Below are 12,131 nucleotides of genomic sequence, written 5' to 3'. Positions count from 1 at the left end.
TCAACTGATAAAAAGATACTGATCAAAACATATGGAAATTTTGATTCGAAATCTGTACCCCATTTTTGTGCCTAAGCGAGCTCCAAGGAATAGCGCCACTGGTGCAAAACAACTAAATAGTGCACAACTTCAAACCATGCTCTACCTATCCTGAAAATTTCAAAGTCATATCTCTTATAGTTTCTGAGATCAACTCTGCACAAAATTGGTCGTAAAAAATTACAAAATCGACCGTAAATCCGGACCGGAAGTGACGACGACAAAAAATTCAAAAACATATAAAATTCAGATAATTTCCCATCATCTGTGAAAAAATTGTTCAGATCGGTTGAGTAGTTTTCGAGAAATCGCGTGCACAAAATTTGGAAAAAAAAAATAATAATAAACAGTACGAAAACAATAAGGTCTTCCGTTGGAAACGGAAGACCTTAATAAGGTAAAATATTGAAATCACGCGTTCTTCGTTTTCTCGCACAGTTTAAAAGTGAAGCTTTCCATATTTCATCTATATAATGATTAACGTTATGCGCAGACCTAGAAAGGGTCTTGGGAATAAAACTGCCAAAAATTAAGGGTTTGAGAGGGGGCTAACCCCCCTCCCCCCCCCCCCAAAAAAAAAATTAAAAATTTTTTTTAAAAAAAATTGTAACTTTTATACTATTCATCTGATTTTTAAATTCTTTTGGGTTTATTGTACAGAGGAGAGAATACAATTTTAAAAATGTGGTCCGGGGGTTACTTTTTGACACCTTTTAGGAGTTTAAGGCGACTAAAAATGACTATTGAATCTTCAGCTGCCGTGTATGGCTTGATCTGTAGGGGAAAAATTTGAAACTCCCGATCCTTTCACTCAATTTTAAATAAAAACTCGTGTAAATGTACATCGGACCTCATTCTTATTGTCGGCCAAATCTTAAGCAGAATGAACAATTTATAATTAGAATCCTGAAATCAAACAGCGCGTATTGATTGTACGGGGAATCAAAATGTACACAGTGCACGGGATGTAAGCAAACGTATAACTATTCAGATGCATGTATATTTTTTTGTATTTTGTTAAATCAGAAAAGATATGCATTATTTCTGAATGTTGAAACTGTGAAAATTACAGTCATCGATTTTATACTGAATAAATTTACATGTTACGTGTTTCGTCATTTCTTCAATTATCAAGCATAATTATATCAATCCCATTTAATTCAAACAGTAGATTATCCTTGTAAACGACGTGAAAAAAAACTTTTAAAGCAGAAATACATGTGCAGAATGCATAACTAATTGTTTATGGACATCCTTGCGTTGGTGTAAACTGAACCCGCGATTTCTACTTTCGGTTTGCTTTCCGATCGCAGCTTTTGAAACTGACATGTTCCCCACTGTTCAATCAATTACTAACATTATTTAGACCTGACCTTTCTATTTATGTCCTTACCGTGGCATTAACACACTATCACGTCCATGAATTAAGTGGTTTTGATTGCACTCTCTGCATGGTCAATGAAATTCGTACGCGCGAACCCAAAGGTGCGTCCCAATCCCACCTCAGACAACATTATTCAACTTATTGTCAACCACTCTTAAACGCCATGCACATAACGATTTTTGTAGAAGATTGTGCAGGATTTGGTATCACTAGATACGACCTCGTTACGAGTAACGAGTAGGTCTTCCGTCCGATTTTTTTTTTTAGATAGAATGATACCATGAGATATCGATACAATTTCAAAATTACCCCCCCCCCCAAAAAATTTGAAAATAAAGAATAAAAACCCTAATTACGTCAGACATGGGCCTGACGATGACTCTTTCAAACCGATAATGTAGAGATCAACAACTTTGATTTTAATAATGCATAACAAAATATTTATCGTTTTCAAGTTATTCGTAATAGAATTTACGAGTCTCTTGGTCCCTAATTAAAGGGGCCAGCCCCTTTTTCTTGATTTTATTGGATAGAACTTTTGATTCTCTACTACTTTTGTTCTATATGTCTTGTCAAAATATCAACTGATAAAAAGATACTGATCAAAACATATGGAAATTTTGATTCGAAATCTGTACCCCATTTTTGTGCCTAAGCGAGCTCCAAGGAATAGCGCCACTGGTGCAAAACAACTAAATAGTGCACAACTTCAAACCATGCTCTACCTATCCTGAAAATTTCAAAGTCATATCTCTTATAGTTTCTGAGATCAACTCTGCACAAAATTGGTCGTAAAAAATTACAAAATCGACCGTAAATCCGGACCGGAAGTGACGACGACAAAAAATTCAAAAACATATAAAATTCAGATAATTTCCCATCATCTGTGAAAAAATTGTTCAGATCGGTTGAGTAGTTTTCGAGAAATCGCGTGCACAAAATTTGGAAAAAAAAATAATAATAAACAGTACGAAAACAATAAGGTCTTCCGTTGGAAACGGAAGACCTTAACTATAAGGTCTTCCGCTGGAAACGGAAGACCTTAATAAAATGTTTTTTATGTCCTAAATATGTGTATCACAAATTATCATTTAAATGTCTACAAATAGTTTTCTCTCTCCTTTTGAGCAACAATTCAAACATAAGACTGCATGCATTGTTGATGAGACATGTTAATATATAGAGGTTTGTTTGTGTTGTAGCTATGATGAGCACCTCCTTGTGTGGAACTGCAGACAGATGAAGCATCCACTGGCAGACACACACTTAGGCGGGACATCTGTAGGGTCAATTGGCACCCTGGTCACACACAGCCACGATGTACAATGGTTACCATGTGGTGGACACAAAATATATCTCGGGTAATAACACACCTGTAATTAGTGTCATGAGGGCCACAATGTACAATGGTTACCATGTGGTGGACACTGAACATATCTCAGGTAATAACACACCTGTAATTAGTGATATGACGGCCACAATGTACAATGGTTACCATGTGGTGGACACTGAACATATCTCAGGTAATAACACACCTGTAATTAGTGTCATGAGGGCCACAATGTACAATGGTTACCATGTGGTGGACACTGAACATATCTCAGGTAATAACACACCTGTAATTAGTGATATGACGGCCACAATGTACAATGGTTACCATGTGGTGGACACTGAACATATTTCAGAAAATAGTACTTTTGTAATTAGTGTCATGGTGGCCACTATGTACAAGAGCTATGATGTGGTGTACACTATACATAATGTGGCCACTATGTACAATAGCTATGATGGTGGGGAACGTATACATATTTTAGGTCATAATGAACCTGTAACTAGTGTTCTGCTGGCCACAGTGTACAATAGTTACCATATGGTTGAACAATTTATTTTTTCTCATTGGTTGTAGTTTACAACATAGAAAATATTACAAACATATACACAATTTGTAAACACTTTATGAGTGAGAAGAGGAAAAATTATTCTGTACAAAATATATATGAAGTATAAATGTACATTTTTTATGGAGATAAATATATAGGAATTAATATCCTTCATGTTAACAATACTGATAAGCTCACATTGTTTGAGAAAAAAAGTTCGTTTAATTGACAATATTTGGTCTATAAAGATAAACATTTTGATATATATATTTTTTCGTTCGTTTTTCAACACGGTGCAACACAAAATAAAGTGGTGGACACTAAAACACCTCAGGTCACGGGCCCTGGAAGTTATTGTAAATATATTGCATGTGCATGTATAAAAAAGGAATGGCTGTTCGTTCGCCCTAAAACGCGTTCGCCCTTGACGCCGTTCGCCCTAGTTTTCGTCGCCCTACGTCCGTTCGCCCTTGACGCCGTTCGCACTGGGTCCGTTCGCCTTAATTTTATATAGGATTAATTTATTTATATATTTCTGTGTATTCTGGTGAATTTAAACATTTTGAAAGATAGATATATAATTAATGAAAACAATACCACCCTTTCCACTTCTACATAATAATCATCATTTGACTGACGGTGACATTATATTGTTACGAAAACTTGTTAATTGAATTATTTTATTTTTTTAATGTTACTATATTTTATGTTCCTCTGTTTGTATTTTCTGTTTATTTTTTAATTATTTTCAATTTTACCTCATAATATAACCATATCATAATTATGAAGTTTGAATGACCAATAAATCCACTAAGTATTATTTCCCATTATAGAATAGATATAAACAAAATGCATATGGATTTATAATTTATTCAATAGTTTGAATGAATATCAAACATGCACTACAAATATCTAATATGTCAAGCACTACAAGATAAACATAAAATAAATACATAAATAATAAATACAACAAGCACTACAGAATACAGATATAACTAGCACACAAAAACAACAATTATAATCACTACATGAAACACATGACACACATAATTTAATACTGTGAGTCACTGTTCAACACACTGTTCAACACTGTTCAGTCAGTCATCACAAGTTCAATCACTCGGTGTTGACGGACGGGCTGTAACACGATGAAATCGCTCACAGAAAGTGACTGGTGATCCAAGCTCCTTCCATGTATTCATCCCAGGCTTTCTGGATCCTCTTCTCTAGGGCGGTGTATACGCGGTTACTCTCCCTCTCCAAGTCTGCAGATCGTACAGCAACATCGACCACTTCAGCTTCCTGTCGCAGTTGCAGCACCAACTTGTAGAATGGCACACCCCCGTGCCTGGCCATCGTATTCAGTCGGTTGTGCCAGCCTGAAAAAAAGGGATTATTAATAATGGTGCATTAGTTAATTGCATTAGTTTTTTTCAGTATTTATTAATATTTATTTTATTTTAAAATTTTATTATATGATTCTTAATTTAAATCAAAATTACATCACTTTATTTCTATCATTTGAAAACATAATTGACTTGTTAACATACCTTCGACGTCGTTGTTGGTCCGCACTGTCCGCCGAAACACTGACCAGTCCTGGACCCTGAATACACGATGGCGAAACCACTGTCGGTCAATATAGTCCACCAGGTCCCGAAGCTGTGGTGTGGTGGCTCTTCCTCTCAAATGGTGGAACGTCTCCGGGATTTGTTGTGCTGGCAGGAAAGGCAAGGAGAGTAGTTGGCGAATGTAGTTGTGCACTGCCTGTTGATCCTTGTACGCCCTGGCCAAGCCTAAGTACTGGACATGCCTCCAAACTGCCTGTGTCCAGTGGAAGATGCACCCTTTGATCGCAACGGTAGGGAAAACCCGACGAATGGCCAACCAAGCACCTGAAAAATATATTTAGTTATTAGGTTTTTTGCTTAAATCATGAAAAAATTAATGCTTTACATCCATTGATATTTTTTATTATACTAACTTGGATTATTATAAATTTTCCCATTGATTTAACTTACCAACTTCATAGTCCACCATGAACTCCTCAACACTTGTCTCCTCTAGACGGTCGACAAGGGCTTGTAACACAGCCACGTAGTCCTCTTCCGTCTTCCTCGACATCAGGACAAATGCCAATGGCAGCTGTTTTCTCCGTCCGTCCTGTAGGATGAAGGAGTGGATGCTGAGTAGTTGACCGGATCGCTTGAAAGGGTCCTTCACTACCTGTTCAAAGAAACAAATACAATTGTTTGAACAAATTATGCATTTGATGTAATTTTATAAACTATTAAAGAGGCATTTAATCTGGTATGTTCAAGAATGATTTTAATTAAAGAACAAATTTAATTTTCATTACTGTTGATTTCTTTTACCTTAAACGTTCCATCCATAAACCATCTTTTAGAATGCCTCAGCAAGTTCCTCTGGAACGGCGTTGCGAAAATCAAATGCCGTTGGTCGCCAACTCTCACGTCATCTACGAGGAAATCCTCGCACTGCAGGAAGTCAACGTCCAACTAAAATAAATATGTATATTTGAATTAGCATCAACTATAAGTAAGTATAAATTAATTCATTTTAAATCTTATTTTACTTAATAATAATGAACTAATATAAAACAGGACAAAATTAATAAACATTATATCGTTATATTTTTATTACCTCAAAGTCAAGATCCGTTGGTTCTCGCGGCGTGTTTGCTGATCTGAACTTGTTCGCGGTCCTCTTCAGCAGACTCTGCTTTGGGGCCAAAAACCGCTGCTCCTCTGCGATGACACTTGTTACCACATCAGTGACAACACCACCGGCTCTCGAATGAGGTTGGGCGCTGACCCGTTCTTTCACCTGTGAAGAATAACGGATAAATAATTAAGCATAATGAAGACAGGGGTACAATAAAAATTACGTACATGTTTAATAAACATTTCATATCATTGAAAACTCACCACTGCAGCAACCTCTTTGTAGATGGGCAGACGGGGGTTGGCTGGATGGCAGTGAGGCTGGACACCTGGTCTGAAGAGATCCCCTTTCTGGCTTACTGTTGCGTGGCAGCGCACTTTTGCCGATCTAACGCTGCAGGTCCATAGAGTGGATGACTTGTTAGCATTCTGAAAAAATAGGAATTATTATAGAATGATAAAATGAATGATATAATATAAATAATTTATGGGGGAAAAAATAGCGTACATTATTGTTGCTTTGAATCTAGATTTTACAGTGAATTCATGAATACGTTATTGAGTTTTGATTTTGTTTTATATTATACCTTTACTCCAAATGTATATCCGTTGCTGGCGATCAGCAAGCGTCCTCCTCTTTTGCTCCCCTTTTCCAGAATCTTGTAGTTGATGACACCGTCGTCAGGTAAGATGTCGTCCGGCAACTCTGGTTCAGCGTTTAGTGATCTAAAAAAATATAAGTTAATACAATTTTATCAACAACCATATTTTATAACTCATTTGATCTAAAAAAATATATATATATAAGTTAACACGATTTTATTAACAACCATATTTTAAAATCATTTGATAAAAACACAATGTTAAGACATACGACAAGTTACTACAAATTTTATTAACAATTTTTTTTTAACTTACGTGTCCATAGGTTCCGGGTGTATGGAGGCACGTCGATGACCTACATCAAAAGATCCCTCAAGTGGGTCATCATCAGGGGCAGGTGCATCGGCTGGGTCATCATCAGGGGCAGGTGCATCGGCTGGGTCATCATCAGGGGCAGGTGCATCGGCTGGGTCAGCATCAGGGGCAGGTGCATCGGCTGGGTCATCATCAGGGGCAGGTGCATCGGCTGGGTCAGCATCAGGGACAGGGGCATCAGCTGCGGGTGCATCAGCTGGGTTTGGCCAATACCGATCCTCGCATGGTCTGCAGAACCAGTGGATTTCCTCCCTCCCGTGTTTTGCAGCATTATACTGCTGAAATGTTATTCCTGAAAATAGATTGTAATGATATGATAAGAATAACGTCAAGAAACGCAAAACTTTGAATACATGTCATATTTTGTGTTTCTTGACTTTGATACATGATAAACAAAATAGATTGTAGTGATATGATAAGAATAACGTCAAGAAATGCAAAACTATGAATACATGTCATATATTGTGTTTCTTTACATTGATACAAAACAAACAAAATATAAATTCTAAATTTTAAGATAATTGGATTTTTAAGATAATAATTACTAATTACTACATTGTATGTAACGTATACGCCAATAAATTATTACTATATATAAAATTAAAATATAAATTTTAAGATAATTGGATATTTAAGATAATAATAATTACTAAACATTTTCTTTTACATGTAACAATGCAAGACATTGTATGTAATGTATACGGGTCATTATCAAAATATGCAGCCTTCTGCGTCAGTGTCAATTTCAAGGGGGAAAAATAATTTTCTGGGGAATATATACAGTACCATTGGATTTTAGAAACTTAAACCTATATTGTTGAACAAATAAATTGACAATTTTAGTGCTTAAAGTATAAAAAAAATATTATTATCATTGAGATTTCAGTTAATTTATGTTGTCATTAAATTTTTCCAACGTCTTTAACCTACAATATCTTCAATAATATTGATGTTTTATTCCAAAAATCAACGTTAATTTTCAAAACAACATTCATATATTAATTTCTGCTATGCTCCTTAACAATTTCTCTTTTAAAAACAATGAATTTGATGAGATATATGCTTGTACAAAAAAATTTTGTCATTGGTGTTACAAGGCAAATTAAATCTGCAGATTATGAAAGAATGAGGTACGAAAACTTTTATTTAAGATCAAATTTATCATGTTTTAAATGCAATCAAAAATAGAGATTAGTTTATTTTACAAAATTTAATACACTTATCTCTTATTTATTATCGCTAGGTCAGTGGTGTAACTTTAAGTCAGTGGTAAAACATAATAATCAGTGGTGTAACATGTACATTTTTCTCCAAATAAAGTTAACTGGCTGAAAACACCAGTGCATTTATAGTAATGTCTTTTTTATGCTCCATTTAAAGAAAAATCCAGTTGTGTTCTTTTTAATGCTCAAATTAAAAATTTGTTGAGTGTTAAATGTGTTTTTTGCAATCAAAGTAATTTTTTCAGCAATAATTTTCTCATGTTTTACATTTTTCAAAAGTCTGCATATTTTGATAATGACCCATACGCCAATAAACTATTACTACATATAAAATTATACATTAATTTAAGACAATCTGGATTCTTATGGCGTTGTTTACAACATCGGTAAATTATTAAGGACAACTTAAGACAGTCTGGATACTCAAGATATATATTTTATGGCGTTATGTACAACATCGGTAAATTATTGAGGACAATCTGGATTCTTATGGCGTTATGTACAACATCTGTTTGCTGTAGAACTAGATTATTTCTCAATCATGCAATATTTTGTTACTCCATACATACAATTAACACCAAGGACATATGACCCAAAATATTCATTTTTAAAAAAATTTAAGTATTGTCAAATCAAATCGAATTTATCAATTCAAGTATAATTAATATTGAATTTGATATCGGACTTAAAGCTTAAGATGCATATTTCTCATTCACAAACCAATGTACTGTTGGCATATTTTAGCAAACAAACAACATGATATGTCCAATACAAAATATGATCAATTCAATCTGGTTGTTTTTAAACAAATGGTACTTGAAAAAATCCACCTTTTTTGAGAATGACCCATCATGTACAACATCGGTAAATTATTGAGGACAATTTAAGACAATCTGGATATGTGAATTATACTATATACATTGTAAGTGTACTTATAAAATTAGTAACTGGGCTCACAAGTTTTGCATCAAGAAACTCGATTTATTAATAACTTATATATGTACAAAATTTACAATTACTTAGTACCTACTTGCATACAAAACATTGTACCATATACAAGAGCTCGGAATTCTCTAATGAATAAGCTATTGACATTACGTTATGTACACATAATAGATGAACATTTACTGTTATGGGGGGGATGATTCTTTGACAAAAACTCAAAACGCTGAAATTTTCCAAGACGGTACAAATTTTTTTGAGTGAATGTGGTCGCTCTTCAAAAAATGTCTGAATTTATAAGGTGATATTATATATCATTGTTTATTCATGTATATTTATGTGTATTCATATCTAACGTTATCACTGGCAATATCTATAAAATTTCATTATTAGGAGAAGACTATCAAAGTTATTTAGAACTTGTGTCTTATCCATTTGATTTAATCAATAAAATATGTTCAATTCAATTCAGGAATTTTTGACTCCCATGCTTTTAAACTTTAAAGACTTGAAATGAGGGAGAGTTGCTTTTAAACTTTCACTACAATCAATAAATAGGCTAGATAAATGGATAAAATAAATAAGTGAATTTTTTTAATACAACTTTTCCTACAATTAAAGTTCTCTATGTTAATTTTTTACATCGAAGAAAAAGGTGTTTTTATACATCCAAGTGCCTAAGAATTTCGCTAGACTGGTTTACATCCGGTTTAATCGCAGTGAATCGAAAGATAAGTTCTGATTGGTTAATAATAAAATAAATCTGCTCGTCAATAAGGTGGCGAAACTGATAACAATTTATGGTGAGTATCAATCTGATTAAAATCAGCCGTTCTGATACGCTACCGCTCTCGAACATCTGAAACAAGCCGCTTAGAGGTCACGTCCGAACGACCTTTCGATAAGCCAATCAAATTGTGGCTAGCAAAACTCTGCCAGCAGATAATTTCCCATAAATCTGTGCGGTTATATTTACCTTGCTGTTACTTCACCCGATAGTCTTTAAGAGACGGGGATTCTCATTGGTCAAAAAGGTCACGACCTTATATTTAAATATTTAGATTGTCGGGTCGTTCGGACGTGACCTCTAAGCGGCTTGTTTCAGATGTTCGAGAGCGGTAGCGTATCAGAACAGCTGATTTTAATCAGATTGTGGTGAGTATGTATCAAATGTTTGAAAGGAGTTATGCATATAGATACTGGGTAGTTTGGCCTTTCAACAATGAAATGCGAGAATAATGAAGAAGATTGACAAATATCGATAAGAAATTAAAGAATTTATTTCATTATTGACCAATCAGAACTTACCTTTCAATTTACCTTTCGATTCACTGCGATTAAACCGGATGTAAACCAGTCTAGCGAAATTCTTAGGCACTTGGATGTATAAAAACACCTTTTTCTTCGACGTAACAGCATTGGAGCGGAACGAATGTATACATATGTCGTAAGTAAAGTATACTTGAACGATTTATCGCGAAATTTCGTTTGAGGAACGCCCAGACTTCGTCAAACCCGATTTCGCCCCAAAAAGAGTGTCCTATCCTTACTTTTTTATACATGCACATGCAATATATTTACAATAACTTCCAGGGCCCGTGCCTCAGGTAATAACACACCTGTAATTAGTGTTATGATGAGAACAATGTACAATGTTTACCATGTGGCGGACACTGAACATATGTCAGGTAATAACACACCTGGAATAAGTGATCTCATAGCCACAATGTACAATGGTTACCATGTGGTGGATGATTCTGGTTCATAACATGCCTGTAGTTTATAACCAAACTGTCACCTTGTACGTAGGTTACCATGTGGTGGTCAATAAACATACCACAGGTAATAACACACCTGTTATTAGTAGTAATTGAAGGTACTTTTCTGAGAAAGTGAATATACAATAAAGAAAATCAAAAGATATAAAAACTGAAAATTTCCACATTTTTACCATTAGTTGTTTTTTTTTTGGAGGAAATTCAAAACAAATTTAATGTTTACATTGAATCAAAGGGCAGACTGATTATCTACTGTTTGTCAGTATATATTCAGAATATTCATTTGGTCACACATATATCGAGAAATTTTTTATTTACATTGCTTGACCCATATCTCACCAATATCTCTAGATACACGTTTTTGACAGTCATAAAGGTCATGGTTTAATATCACTTAGGGCAAATGTCTCCAGGGTTGCTAATAAAGCCTTGTCAATTGGTTGTAGAAAGGGAACTTATTTAAGATTAACAAACATATCTTGTTTATTTTTTCATCAGCTTTAACCTCTTTTTTTCTACAGATGGAAAGATGGATGTAGTACAACACTATGACAGAATTGTTTCCCTTGGTTACGGTGCTGATTGGTGTCATAGCAACGTCTACAACAGCCTCGTAGCAACGTGATCATTTTATAATTATTCCTTGCAATTTTGGAATTTTACAATGAAAACTAGGATGTTGGATAAATAAAAGTAAATTTGGAAAAAAGTTTATTATTTTCTTTTGGTTGTTATTTTTTTTCAATTTTGCAATGATAAAAAGATCACAGTTCCAATTTTGTTTGTTCCAAAGAAATTTTTCGTGAGGATAACTCCGTTGGTCCAATACATATTATATAACTTTATGTAAAGTTATGGAAATTTTTAATGATATTGATAGGGTATGTTTTAGGGTTTTCTTTTTAAAAGATTTGGCTGAATTCACAATTGTATTATGTGTGTAATGTTGCATTAAAGGCATCTTTGTATTGCTAATAAAATATTAGGAACGCCCACTTAAATAATCTGACCAAAGAAACATTTAAATGTTATATTTACATTCCCCAGTGTCTTGTCTGTAATAGCAATAAAAATTAAATTTGTAATGTATATAGAGAATAATACATACCCTTTTCCATATCACAGCTTGTATCAGCCCGAGACTCCAATATCAGCCCGAGGGCCGAAGGCCCGAGGCTTGATATTGGTCGAGGGCTGATACAAGCTGTGATATGGAAAAGGGT

General features: G+C 34.4%; 1 protein-coding gene across 1 annotated transcript; it reads right to left on the bottom strand.

Annotated features, from left to right (window-relative positions):
- Positions 1-4,461: 4,461 nt before the first annotated feature.
- Positions 4,462-10,947, bottom strand: LOC128164752 (uncharacterized). The gene is made up of 9 exons (XM_052828746.1): positions 10,872-10,947; positions 6,906-7,257; positions 6,575-6,713; positions 6,252-6,416; positions 5,968-6,150; positions 5,679-5,822; positions 5,325-5,529; positions 4,854-5,198; positions 4,462-4,682 (listed from the first exon to the last, which is right to left on the bottom strand). The coding sequence occupies exons 1-9, from the start codon at positions 10,945-10,947 to the stop codon at positions 4,462-4,464; spliced, it is 1,830 nt and encodes a 609-aa protein (XP_052684706.1).
- Positions 10,948-12,131: the final 1,184 nt, after the last annotated feature.

The sequence above is a fragment of the Crassostrea angulata genome, chromosome 10 (genome assembly GCF_025612915.1).
Source record: "Crassostrea angulata isolate pt1a10 chromosome 10, ASM2561291v2, whole genome shotgun sequence".
Taxonomy (NCBI): Eukaryota; Metazoa; Mollusca; class Bivalvia; order Ostreida; family Ostreidae; genus Magallana; species Magallana angulata.
The sequence above is the reverse complement of the archived record's forward strand: the minus strand, read 5'-3'. Positions and strand labels throughout refer to the sequence as shown.